At 42.8% G+C, this 14,385-nt stretch overlaps 1 protein-coding gene across 2 annotated transcripts in view; it reads left to right on the top strand.

Annotated features, from left to right (window-relative positions):
* The window catches only part of MORN2 (MORN repeat containing 2), a 51,660-nt gene that overhangs the window by 12,536 nt on the left and 24,739 nt on the right, over positions 1–14,385 (top strand). For both annotated transcript variants that reach the window (XM_073672586.1, XM_073672585.1), the window contains exon 3: positions 11,178–11,284. In XM_073672586.1, the coding sequence (XP_073528687.1) occupies positions 11,178–11,284 (107 nt within the window). The remainder of the gene's footprint in view (positions 1–11,177; positions 11,285–14,385) is intronic.

Genomic DNA, 14,385 nt, shown 5'->3' with positions numbered 1-14,385 from the left:
TGGAATAACACGCGATCAAAAAGACAAATATAAATAAAAATGGTACCGCTGAAAACGTCATCTCGTCCCGCAAAAAACAAGCCGCCATACAGCTCCATCATCCGATAAATAAAAAAGATATAGCTCTCAGAATAAAGCGATGCTAAAAAATATTTTTTTCTATAAAATTGCTTTTATTATGTAAAAGTGCAAAACATAGAAAAACGATATAAATGTGGTACCGCTGTAAACGTACTGACCCGAAGAATAAAGCTACCTTATCAATTTTACCACACGCGGAACAGAATATAAAAAAAAAAAAAAAAAAAAAAGCAATTCCTGAATTGTTGGTTTTTGTTTATTCTGCCTCCCAAAAATCGGAATAGAAAGCGATCAAAAAATGTCACGTGCCTGAAAATGGCACCAATAACAACGTCAAGTCATCCCGCAAAAAACGAGCCGTCACATGACTGTCTGCCAAAATCTGGAAAAATTATAGCTCTCAAAATATGGCGATGCAAAAACTAGATTTTACAAAAAATGCGTCTTTTAGTGTGTGACAGCTGTCAGTCATAAAAACCCCATATGATTCTGGTATTGCTGTAATCACACCGACCCGATGAATAAAGTCGTCTAATCACTTATACCGCACAAGGAACGGCGTCAAAAATAAACTCTTGGGTTAGGATTGGGCTAGGGTTAGGGCTGGGTTTGGGGCTAGGGTTGTGCTAGGGTTAGGGTTGTGCTAGGGTTAGGGTTGTGCTATGGTTAGGGTTGTGCTGGGGTTGGGGTTGTGATGGGGTTGGGATTTTTTTCAAAAGTAAGAAAAAAAGATGACGATATGGCGACTAGTGTTGAGCGCAAGCGCTCGCTACTTGAGTTTGCATCGGGTGCTCTGGTATGCATTGAGTATCGTGGGTATTTGAGTGACATGCTCGAGTCTCTGCCCCATATGCTTCGCGGCCAAAAAAACTTTACGGGGATTGCCTGCCATGCACGAGCGATCCCCACATGTTTTTTTTGGGGTGTCTAATAACCGTGAAACATGCGGAGCAGCGACTCGAGCATGTCACTCGAGCACACACTGTACATGGTGCATACCTGAGTACCCGATGCAAACTCAAGTAGCGAGCACTTGCGCTCAAGACTAATGACAACTTATTCAATATGATGACCTAATGTAAACAAATTCTGTGTCGTACCTCTGGGTTCAAAATGTTCACTATACACCTTAATAAAATCCTTGGGGGGTATAGTTTCCAAAATGGGGTCACTTGTGGGGGAGCTCCACTGTTTAGGCACATCACGGGCTCTCCAAACGTGACATGGTGTCCGCTAACAAATTGAATGGAAAATCGTCTCAAATTGTTAGCGGACGCCATGTTGCGTTTGGAGAGCCCCTGCGTGCCCAAACATTGGAGCTCCCCCACAAGTGACCCCATTTTGGAAACTAGACCTCCCAAGGCACCTATCTAGATGCATAGTGAGCACTTGGAACCCCCAGGTGCTTCACAAATTGATTCATAAAAATGAAAAAGTGAAAAAAAAAACACTTTTTCATTTTTACGAATCAATTTGTGAAGCACCTGGGGGTTCCAAGTGCTCACTATGCATCTAGATAGGTGCCTTGGGGGGTCTAGTTTCCAAAATGGGGTCACTTGTGGGGGAGCTCCAATGTTTGGGCACACAGGGGCTCTCCAAACACAACATGGCGTCCGCTAATTATTCAAGCAAATTTTACAATCAAAAAGTCAAATGGCGCTCCTTCCCTTCCGAGCCCTGCCGTGCGCCCAAACAGTGTTTTTTCCCCAAATATTGGGTATCTGCGTGCCCAGGGGCAATTGCACAACAAATTTTGGGGTCCATTTTTTCTTGTTACCCCTGTGAAAATAAAAAAATTGGGTCTAAAGTAACATTTTTGTGAAAAAAGTTAAATGTTCATTTTTTTCTTCCACATTCAAAAAATTCCTGTGAAGCACCTGAAGGGTTAATAAAGTTCTTGAATGTGGTTTTGAGCACCTTGAGGGGTGCAGTTTTTAGAATGGTGTCACTTTTGGGTATTTTCTGTCATAAAGACCTCTCAAAGTGACTTCAAATGTAATGTGATCCCTAAAAAAATGGTTTTGTAAATTTTGTTGGAAAAATGAGAAATCACTTGTCAACTTTTAACCCTTTTAGCTCCCTAACAAAAAAAAATTTTGGTTCCAAAATTGTGCTGATGTGAAGTAGACATGTGGGAAATGTTATTTATTAACTCTTTTGTGTGATATATCTCTCTGATTTAAGGGCATAAAAATTCAAATTTTGAAAATTGCTAAATTTTCAAAATTTTCGCCAAATTTCCGTTTTTTTCACAAATAAACGCAAGTGATATCGAATAAATTTTACCACAATCATGAAGTACAATATGTCACGAAAAAACAATCTCAGAATCAGGGGGATCCGTTGAAGCGTTCCAGAGTGATTACCTCATAAAGTGACAGTGGTCAGAATTGTAAAAATTGGCCTGGTCATTAACGTGCAAACCACCCTCGGGGCTTAAGGGGTTAACCCTCACCCTGTGTTGTGTGAGTAGCGTTATGCCCACAGAAGACCCCGGGTCTTCACAGCCTGTATAGGGGTTAAATGATTTAGGTCAGGGTACCTCCTGGAATCTAATAGACGGACTGACTAGCAAGCACAAAGACTTGTCCGTGGAAGCCTTACTAAAAGTTGCTAAGCTTCCACTACAGAGCACCCTGACAGTTATCCTTGCTATGGCCACATTCCTTATTATTGAGCCCAGGAAGGTGAAAAAAAGATACCTCTCAGACCAGCGCTTCTCCTCCTTATTCAGTGCTGCATGCCCTGGCATAAGCATTTGATGGGGGAATCACATGAGGGCTGGAGGCAATCAGTATTCACCACCGCTGTGAAACAATCAAATGCTATCTCTGCCAGAAGGTGAAGCAAGGAGACTGACAGGGGACAGGGCAGCGGTATGGCATTTTTTTTATGTATAGACCATGTTAGAAACCCTTTTAAAATGTTATTCTAAACTGAAACTTTTATTTCACTTATTTATCGCCTTGTGAAGTTGCTGGCCTGGGATAATTTCATGAAGGGAATTTCTTTCTCTTTACTGCACTGTAGTTTTCAAATCTGACCAGCAAGATGTAACCTCTTATCATTAGGACGGAGCAATGCTGTGAGGTCGTTCATGGGCAGCAAAAAGTGCAAGCTGCAGCATCTGGAAAAAGCCTCTGTATAGGATACCGTGTTAGTGCCGAGCCTCCTGTCTCGCTGAGAATGCTGTAATCGCTATTACCAGATGTTGTGCAGCTGAAATGAGATGATCTGTGAGGACACAGAACAGTAACCAGAGCACTCTGTGCACAATTATTAGGCAATTTGTATTTTTAATGATTAATTTTATTATTGAACAATTATAGTGCTGTCGGTCAATCCAAAAGGTTAATAAACCTGAATATTTAAGAAAGTAAAAGTGAGGTTAATTATTTGGCAACTGTTAGTGTGCAGAATTATTATGCAACTAAATGAAAAACGTAATTCTTCCCATCTCAGTTATTTTCATCTGCTAAAGTGAGAATAATAACCAAACAACTCAAAATGTACAAAATTACATTTCAGAAAAAATATCAGTGTCAAAAATAACCGCCCTCCTTTTCAATAACAGTCATAAGCCTTCTGTGAGGCGTTGGGCATTTGCTGGATCCAAAATGGGTTCAGAGCCATCAGTGGATTCTGTGGTCTCCCATTCCAGTCCAGCCAGGGCTGATGCTGCTCAGCATCATCATCAATCCCAACACCTAGCTGGTGCACGAGATGTACAGGTTGTCTCTTGGGTCTTCGTTCCTAGCAACATGAAGCGTAGGTTGCGGAGGGAAACAGGTCTAAGTCCAGGATTCACTGCTCTGAGCATGCCCGTGACATGGCGGACCGTGATTGGTGGTTTGGGATTCAGCTAATCCGGTGACCTGGCACCGCCTGATTGGTCGTGGGTGACGTCACCAATAGTGCAATGGTGGGCAGGGCTTAATCTTTAAATAGCCCGCCCACAAACATGGCGGCGCACTCTGATCTTTGAGCTATGATGGTGTTATTGTGTGGACGCTTGGTCGTTTGGGCTCCACGTGTGCTTTAGCTTCTGTCAGGCAGGTTTAGTGAGGGATAGGCAGCCTTAGATGGAGGGAGGCAGGTAGCTTCGTCTGACAGTCTGGCTCCGACAAAGGGGTCGCCATACACCCCGAGCAGTCTGCAGACGCCGTATTCCCGGCACCGCCTGTAAGCCACGTGGAGAGATACTTCTCAGTCCGGTAGCACGCCGGCTGGGAGCACGTATACACCGGTGTGAGTCACACACGCATCCTAGCTTCCGCCATGTAGTCTCTGTGCTGTAAACAGGGCTACAGATACATTATTTAGCACACATCTCTCGTGCAGTTAACGGAGATAGTGCAAATCCCTATTCCTGTTCCGGTGTGCAGTAACACCAAAGGGATTATTATTTCAGTTGGTTGTTTTACCTTCTTACCTGGAAGGTGTTCGGCCGCAGACCTCCAGGCTGCACCGCGGACCCCGGGTTCGGTTGCTTTCTATTATAAATAAAGTTGTTTGCAACCGTCCCCTTAATACCTTCCATCCATGGAGCCTTTGAGTTTCTTAATCTATTGATGAACAACCTTTTGGGTAGCGCCAACCATAGCCCCACAGACACTGTTCAGAGAGATGGCTGCTTTCCTTCGCTGTAAATCTCCCATTTAAGAAGGTCCCACAAGTTCTCCATAGAGTTTAGGTCAGGTGAGAAAGGAGCTGTGCCATAATCATTTATTCTTTAAGACCTTTACAGGCAGCCAAGCAGGGGAGACTTCGACGCATGTGATGGAGCATTGTCCTGCATAAAAATCATGGTTTTCTTGAAAGATGTAGACTTTTTACTATACCACTGTTAGAAGAAAGTGTCATCTAAAAACTAACAGTAGGTCTGGGAGCTGATTTTGAGTCCATCTTCAACTTGAAAAGGTCCAACTAGCTCATCTTTAGTAATCAGTTTATAGCAGTATCCCACATTCACCTTACTGGTATCTGAGTCTAAGTGGAGATCTGTGGCCATTACTGATCCAGCCACAGACCCATCCATCTAGTCTGTCAAGAGTCACTCTCATCTCATCACTCCATAAAACCTTTGAAAAATCAATCTTATATCAAATATTTCTTTGCCCGGTCTTGAAGTTTCTCCTTTTGTGCTTTGTTCAGTGATTTCAGGCTTCCTTACCTCGGCCATGTCTCTGAGCATAGAACACCTTGTACTTCTGGACACTCCAGGGAGGTTCTAGTTCTGGAAAATGACAGCTCTGGAGGATAATGGGTTCCTGGTCTCTTCACATTTGATTCTTCTCAAATCTTTTGCAGATAATGTGCGTCTTTTTCTCTTCAACATGTTTTTTTGCGACCCTGTTGACTATTTGCAACAAAACTTTTAATGGTTCTGTGATCACTCCCCAATATCTTAGCAACTTCAAGAATGCTGCCTCCTTCAATAAGACTTGTAAATATTTTTGATTTTTCAGAGTCAGTTAAATCTCTTTTTTGGCCAATTTTGCCTGAGGAAAACAAGCTGCCTAATAATTCTGCCCACCTTGATGAAAGGTGTTGTATCCTTAGGCCTCACCCTCATTACACAAATACACCTCACCTGATCTGCTTCATCCAATAAGCATATACAGCTTGGGAGCTGGAAAATCTGCATAACAATGATGGGATAGCCAGAATACTCACTTACCTAATAATTCTGCACACAGTGTATCCTGCAAAGTGTTTTAGGATTTATGTATCAAAGGGGTAACGTTTCTCCTTGTGGAGAGTGATATGTTAAGCATGTCAAGGTGAGGAGACTTTTAAAGCCGCAATGCTCCTCTGGGAAATATGCAAATTGTCTCTTCAGAAAGGAAGAGGACCAGAACTGTAGTGCCACCTACAGGAAGTAGCAATACTAAAAGTCAATAGTGACCCTTTAGCAAGCCTTGTCAAATGATTTAGGATAAAGGCCAGAACTCAATTTGCAGAGACAGTGTTTTGGGGTGCTGCCCCTCGTCAGTGCAAAGTGTGAGTTCTGGTTTGGCTGAATGAGAGGCGTCAGACCGGTATCTAAGGGGTAACGTTTCTATGATGTCTGAAAAACATACCCACAAGAGGTTGCTGGTGATAAAGGTTGTCCCAGAGGGATGTAGTTACACTGAGCTTTAGATCTTACAAGTAGAGATAGCTGTGAAGCGGCACGGGTCATCGGATAAAACATAGAAACATGAAGTGAATGATCAGCAGCTGTGTCGTGTGGGCACACACTTCTTCCGGCTCTGGCCTTTTGAACTTCAATAATCCATCATGGCATACAGTGCTTGAATGTTTGTGAACCCTTCAGAATTTTCCATATTTTTGCATAAATTTGACAAAAAACGACATCAGACTTTCATAAAAGTCAAAAGAGTAGATAAAGAGAACCAAATCAAAAAATCTGTCAAAAATGTAAGAAATTGTCATTTTTTAAATGAGGAAATAATCCAGTATCGCATGTCTGTGAATGGCAAAAGTATGTGAACCTTTCCTTTCATCATCTGGTGTGACCCCTTGTGCAGCATATAAACGCTGTAATTGATCATTATTCCTGCACACTGACTTGAAAGAAATTTTAGCCCATTTATACCTACAAAAGATTTTCAATTCTGTTTTGTTTGTTGGGTTTTCTCCCATGAATTGCTCGCTTCAGGTCTTTCCACAACATTTGTATAGGATTAAGGTCAGGACTTTGACGTGGATATTCCAAAACTTCAACTTTACTCTTCTGTTGCTACTCTATTGTAGAACGACTTGTGTGCTTTGGGACGTTGTCTTGCTGCATAAACCACGTTCTCATGAGATTCAGCTCATGGACAGATGTCCTAACATTTACTTTATAATTTGCCTGTATAATTCAGAATTCACTGTTCCATCAATGATGTTTTGGCCCAGATGCAGCAAAACAGACTCAAACTGTGATACTACAGCTGCAACGTTTGATAGATTGTATAAGGTTTTTATAGTGTAATGCAGTGTTTTTCTTTCTCCAAACATAGAGCTTTTGGTTTAAATGAGAAGCATTTTGGTGTAGCTCGTCCACAAAACATTGTTCAAATAGCCTTCTGGAATCCGCCTGAAAAAGCGCATCAAAAATTGAACATAATGCACAGCCAACATTGCTGAACATGTTTCATCTTATGTCACTTCTTGAATGGCCGGGTCGGATAAGAATAGGACATGTTCTGAGTTTAATGGATCCGTTCTATTCTATGGGTCCAAGTGCTTCAGAGAAAAAATCGCACAGTACTCGCATGTGTCACATGAATGTGTGAAGGTAGCCTAATGGTTTGTGCACAGGTTACATTTTTGTGGCATTTTTTTCTGCACAGTTTTGTTACAAAACCTGAAGGATTTCCTAGTACCAAAATTGTGAGTTAAATTCCTGAAGTCTCTTTTCTTGCAGATTTGCGGCAGATATAAATTTGCAGCATGTCATTTCTTTCAGTTTTTGCTGCAGATTTCACCTATATTAACGAGTGGCGGAAAATCTGCAATAAAAATGCCTGTAAAAAATGCAGATAAAATGCACTATTTTACACAGCTTTTTTCTTGCCAACACATCAGGATTTCTAGCAGAATTTTCTGCTGAAAATCCTAAACTTGTGCACATACCATAAGTTTATTTTATATGTTTTCCTGGTGTGTTTTTTTTAGTTTGCCACTGTGCGTAGAGTTTATGTTTTCCACATTTATTTTTTCTAAAGGGAATCTGCAGATTTTTCTACCTCATCTGAGAGCAGCGTAATGTAGGCAAAGAGAAGCTGATTCCAATGATGTATCACTTAGAATACTGGGTGCTGCTTTTTTCACACAGAGGTTTTAGACTTCTTAATATCAACCCCCACCTGTCTGCTTTGCTTTTGCTGGTTATTAAAAATGAAGGGGACGCCAAGTTATTTTTTTTAGGGTCCCCCCGTTTTTAATAACTACCAAAGACAAAGCAGACAGCTGTGAGGTGATATTACAAGGCTAGGAAGCCCCGTGGTTATTGGACCCTACCTAGCATAATAAGACCAGCTCACAGCTGTCTACTTTCCCTTGGCTGGTTATTAAAAATAGGGGGGACCCCACGCCATATTTTCAATTATTTATTTATATAACATAGTGAGGCGAGCCCACTTAATTTACGGGTGCATGTTTCCTGAAGCCCAAGCTGGGCACAATGTATTGGGTACTACAGTGTATTGAGCATTACAATGGCATATTTCCAATTTTCACTCTGCAACTTGACTTCTTGTTTGATCTTGAAAATTCCAATAAGGGGTCAATTGAGGGGGGTTACCACTGTTTAGGCACATCAGGGGCTCTGTATACGTAGTGCCACCAACTATCCTAGAAAAATCGGCTCTGCAAAAAAGTCAATTAGTGCTCCTTCCCTCCCGAGCCCTGTCGTGTGGCTATACAGTTCTGTACAGCTGCATATGGGCTATTGCCACGTTCAGGAAAAATTGCGTAACAGATTATAATGCTTTTTTACCCATTTTCCCTTGTGAAAATGAAAAATCTGTGGTAAAACAATATTTTAATGATAAAAATTTAATTCTTATTTCTTTACCAGCCAATGGTGACACACCTATGGTGTCAATATCCTCACTGAATCACTAGATGTATTCACTGAGAAGTGTAGTTTGTAAAATGGGGTCACTTATAAAGAGTTCTGCTGTCCTGGCACCTCAGGGGCCCTGCCAATGTGGCATGGCACCTGCAAATCATAATAGCAAAATCTGCACTACAATATAGTGCTCATTCCCTTTCAAGCTTTGCACTGTGCCTAAAAAGTAGTTTCTGACAACATATGGGGTATTGGTGAACTCAGGAGAAATTTCATAAAAAACTACTGTATGTAGCCCTTTTGCTTCTCTTTTCCCTTTTGAAAATTAAAAACTTGATTCTAAAACAGCATTTTAGTGGTAAAAATGTACCGTAATTATTTTTGCTTCACTGCCCAATAGTATTAAATTGTGCGACACACCTGTGGTGTCAATATCCTCACTGCACCCCTAGATTAATTAATTGAAGGGTGTAGTTTGTAAAATAGGGTCACTTATGGGGGTTTCTGCTGTACTGGGACCTCAGGATCTCTGCTAATGTGACATGGCACCTGCAGATCATAGCAAAATCTGCACTCCAATATGGCGCTCTTTCCCTTCTGAGCTTTGCACTGTTCCTGAAAAATAGTTTCCAACCACATATACAGTAAGATATTGGTGAACTCAAGAGAAATAGCGTAACAAATTATCTGGTCCATTTCCTCTTAACAGCCCTTTTGAAAATTAAAAACTTGTAGCTAAAACAGCATTTTAGTTGAATAAATTAAATTTTTCATTTCCGCATTTCATTTCCCAAGGTTAGACAATTTTGTGAATCATATGTGGCTTTAAAATGCTCACTACATACCTAAACGAGTTCCCCAAAAGGTGTACTTTCCAAAATGAGGTCACCTGTGGGGGGTTTCTTCTGTTTTGGCACTACAGCGGCTCTGCAGACGCTACATGACGTCCACTATTTGTTCCAGCCAAGTAGTTTTCCACCACATATGAAGTATCAGTGTACTCAGAAAAAATTGTACAACAAATTGTACCATCAATTTTCTCCGGATACTTTTGTGAAAATGAAAAATTTTGGCCTAAAGCAACATTTTTGTGAGAAAAATTGGATTTTTTTATTTTCACGGTTCAACTTAATAAAATTCTGTGAAGCATCTGCAGGTTCAAGGTGCTCACTACACCCCTACATAAATTTCTTGAGGGATGTTGTTTACAAAATGGGGTCACTTATGCGGGGGTTCCACTGTTTAGTCCATCAGGGGCTCTGCAAACAGGACATGGTGTCCACTATGTATTCCAGCCAATATTGCGTTGCAAAAGTCAAATGGTGCTCTTTCCCTTCCGAGCCCTGTCGAGCGCCCAAATAGTAGTCTTCCATCACATATGGGGTATCAGTGTACTCAGGAGATATTGCACAACAAATTGTACTATCCATTTTCTTCTGTTACCCTTGAGAAAATTAAACATTGGGGGCTAAATCAATATTTTTGTGGGAAAGATTAAAATTTACATTTTTTTCCTTCCACATTGCTTTAATTCCTGTGAAGCACTTAAAGGGTTCATAAACTTCTTAATTATGGTTTTGAGCACTTTGAGGGGTCCAGTTTTTAAAATAATGTCACTTTTGGGTATTTTCTGTCACATAGGCCCCCCAAAGTCACTTCAAATGTGATGTGGTCCCTAAATAAATTGGTTTTGTAAATTTTGTTGGGAAAATGATCTAAGGGGTACTTTTTCTCCTTGTGGAGAGTGACATGCCAGGTCTGGCATGCCAATATGAGGAGACTTAAACTCTTTGCATGCTCCCCAGGGAAATTAAATATGCAAGTTGTCTCTTCAGAGAGGAAGAGGACTTGAACTCTAGTGCCACGTATTGGAAGTAGCAGTCCTACAAGTCAATATTGACCCTTCAAGGAGCCTTGCAAGAAAAGAGAAAATGAGAAATTGCTGATAAACTTTTAACCTTTCTAACTTCCTAATAATAAAAATATGTTTCAAAACTGGTGCTGATGTAAAGTAGACATGTGGTAAATGTTAACTATTTTGTGTTGTACTACTATCTAATTTCAGGGCATAACAATTCTAAGCTTGAAAATTGCAAAATTTTCATATTTTTGTAAAATGTTCAATATTTTCATAAATAAACGCAAATTGTATCGACCAAAATTTACCACTATGATGAAGTACAAAGTGTCACATTCTCATATTACTGGGATACATTGAAGCGTTCCAGAGTTATGACCACATAAAGTGACGCTGGTCAGAATTGTAAAATTTTCCCTGTTCAGGAAGGTGAAAACAGGCTTGGTGGTGAAGGGGTTAACGGCGCACTGAGCCTTTTGTCCTCCCCAAAAGTGCCCCAAGCCCCTAATTAGCAGACTTGATAGAGCTTTAGTTTCTATGTAACAGAGGCAGTGATTCAAACACCAAAGATGCAATTTTTATAGGGGCTATATCCATTAAATTGCTATATGGTTAGTTTATATTGTTAGTGTGGGCTGACAGACGCCTAAGCTCATATTATTTTTATTTCAGATGGTGAATGCAGAAAATCAGAAGCAGGAGCACTGGAGAGGAACGGAATAGGAGTAAACAGGAGTCCAAATGGTGTGACTTATACTGGTTCATGGAAAAATGACAGGGTACGGTAATTTGCTCTTAACAGCTCCTGTCGGGCACTCAGTTACTCACTACACAAGCTGGACCTCTACGAGGAGAACAAGTACTTTTCAAGCAGGGGCATACATAGAAATAATGGGGCTCCATAGCAAGAGACCTAATTGCCCCCCCCCCCAAACATCCTATCCCCACATCATAAAAAAAATATTTTGTTCACTGAGGCAGGTTCATACCTTCCAAATTTTAAAACATGGAGCAGAACATGTATTGCAGCATGTACACAGTAATTAAGCCCCTACAGAAACCCCATAGTGTTCTCACCCACTGCAATAACCCTATCATGGCTGCCATTGAGTATGATGCCTCCAATAATACCCCACAGACAATATAATATCCCCTCAATCCAGGGCCGGCTCCAGGTTTTTCTGGGCCCCGGGCGAAAGAGTCTCAGTGGGCCCCTTTAACACATACCACGATTCATGATGCAGAGATATGGCGGAGAAATAAATAAATATATATATATATATATATAAATATATATATATATATATATATATATATTAGTACAATGCAAAGATTTCACTTCTTACATTACATGAGTGATATCTATTGTAAATTCCACAATAGCTCAGAAACCGGTGAATCGCTCCACACAGAATACTGGCCCCCATATAAGGCTCCATACGGAATACTGGCCCCCATATAACGCTTCATACGGAATACTGGCCCCCATATAAGGCTCCATGCGGAATACTGACCCCCTTATAAGGCTCCATGCGGAATACTGACCCCCATATAAGGCTCCATACGGAATACTGGCCCCCATATAAGGCTCCATACGGAATACTGGCCCCCATATAAGGCTCCATACGGAATACTGGCCCCCATATAAGGCTCCATACGGAATACTGGCCCCCATATAAGGCTCCATACGGAATACTGGCCCCCATATAAGGCCCCATACGGAATACTGGCCCCCATATAAGGCTCCATACGGAATACTGGCCTCCATATAAGGCTCCATACGGAATACTGGCCCCCATATAAGGCTCCATACAGAATACTGGCCCCCATATAACGCTCCATACAGGATGCTGGTCCCCTTATAAAGCTCCATACAGGATACTGGCCCCCATATAACGCTCCATACAGGATACTGGTCTCCCTATAAAACTCCATACAGGATACCGGCCCCCATATAACGCTCCATACAGGATACCGGTCCCCATATAATGCTGCATGCAGGCTGTTACCCCCCACATAATGCTGCATGCAGGCTGTTACCCCCCACATAATGCCCCATACAGGCCCCCCCCCTTATAATGCTCCATGCAGGCTGTTACCCCCCACATAATGCCCCATACAGCCCCCCCCCCTTTTAATGCTCCATGCAGGCTGTTACCCCCCACATAATGCACTATGCAGGCTGTTCCCCACCTTATAATGCCCCATGGAGGATGCCCCCCCAACTTCTCTTTATACTGCCCCTTGCCTCCATACATTTAAAAAAAAAAAATCAAATACTCACCTCCCTTCTCCTCACCTGCTGCCCGCTGCTCGGGTCCGAACTCCAGCGTTGTCTGCGTCTTCCCGCTCAGCGCTCCCTGTGATGGCTCAGGGGAGGGCGCGGTGTAAAGACGTCACCGCGCCCTCTGACCTGAGACGTCACAGGGAGCGCAGAGCAGGAAGACAGCTGATCTGCGGAGGCACGGGGAGAGGTAAGTATCCAGCTGCCGGGGCCCTGAGCAAGCGGCGGAGAAGGGCGGGCGCTGACACCGCTCTCCTCCGCCCATAGCCCAGCGGGGTGCGCGACCGCCAGTGGGCCCCTCTGCCTGCTCAGGGCCCCGGCATTTGCCCGGGTGCGCCGGGTGCTGACGCCGGCCCTGCCTCAATCAATTGCAGCTACACAATATGCCCCCACACATTATGATGCCGCCACAGTGACTTTAAAAACAGTATAATGCCTCCCACAGCCCCTCAACACAGTATACTACCCCACAGCATGATGCCACTAAAGTACCCCACACACAGTATGATATCTCCATAGTTCTCCCACACACAGTATTATGCTCCCTATGTCCCTCTATACACAGTATTATTGTCCCTACAGCCCCTCACACACAGTATTATGACCCCACTCCGTATGATACCTCCACACAGCATCATGGCCCTCACACACAGTATTGTGACCCACACAATCAGAATCATGACCCCTACTCAGCTTGATGGCTCCCATACAATATGATAACGTCCCACGCAGCATCATGTTCCCCCACACACGGTATCAGGGACACGACAGCTCCAACACGTATTGATATAATAAAAAAAAACTGGTTAACACTATTGCCTTGCATTGCCGGGGTCCTGGGTTCAAATCCCACCAAGGACAACATCTGCCAGGAGTTTGTATGTTCTCCCCATGTTTACGTGGGTTTCCTCCGCGTTCTCCCCACACGCCAAAGACATACTGATAGGGAATTAGATTGTGAGCCCCAATGGGAACAAGTGCTGATAATGTCTGTAAAGTGCTATGGAATTAATGGCGCTTGTGATGAAAGCCGGCCGGTGGGTGCAGCTCTCTGGCGCCCCCTTACCTCTCAGGTCAGTCAAGGTACTGCACCTAGAGAAAGTAGTGCCAGGTAGCTGCAACCAGCGCAGGGAACACGGTAGAGTGTTATCCCTTCAACGTCACTAAACCGTAACGTCACTACACAGCACAACTCGCTAGCGCCCTCTTAGCCTCAGGTCAGTCAAGGAACTGCACCTAGGATAAGCGGTCGCCAGAGAGACTGTCCTGTAACCTACTGGGTATCGGGGCCCTCTGTAGTGAGGGCGGTATATATATCTTCCTTGGCCGCGCCAGGAATATATATATCTGAACCTCCGACCGTCACTACCAGCCTTCCCCAATCCCCAGTTGGTATGCTGCCACCAGTCCCTATTTTAGATATACGCCCAGTCCGTGAATGGGCCTATATCGGGTCAGGAACCAACCCTGGGTAGCGTTTTTGGCTTGAGCCGAGCTCACACGGACGTGCGTTCGTTATGCAGAATAAAAGGCAGGCCCACAATTACTTGAGGTAATTGATTATAATAATACACTAGATACACGATATACAATTAA

Source organism: Phyllobates terribilis, unplaced genomic scaffold (genome assembly GCF_046119375.1).
Source record: "Phyllobates terribilis strain yellow unplaced genomic scaffold, ASM4611937v1 Scaffold_3__8_contigs__length_932513732, whole genome shotgun sequence".
Taxonomy (NCBI): Eukaryota; Metazoa; Chordata; class Amphibia; order Anura; family Dendrobatidae; genus Phyllobates; species Phyllobates terribilis.
Note: the sequence above shows the minus strand (reverse complement) of the source record. Positions and strands in the feature narration are given on the sequence as shown.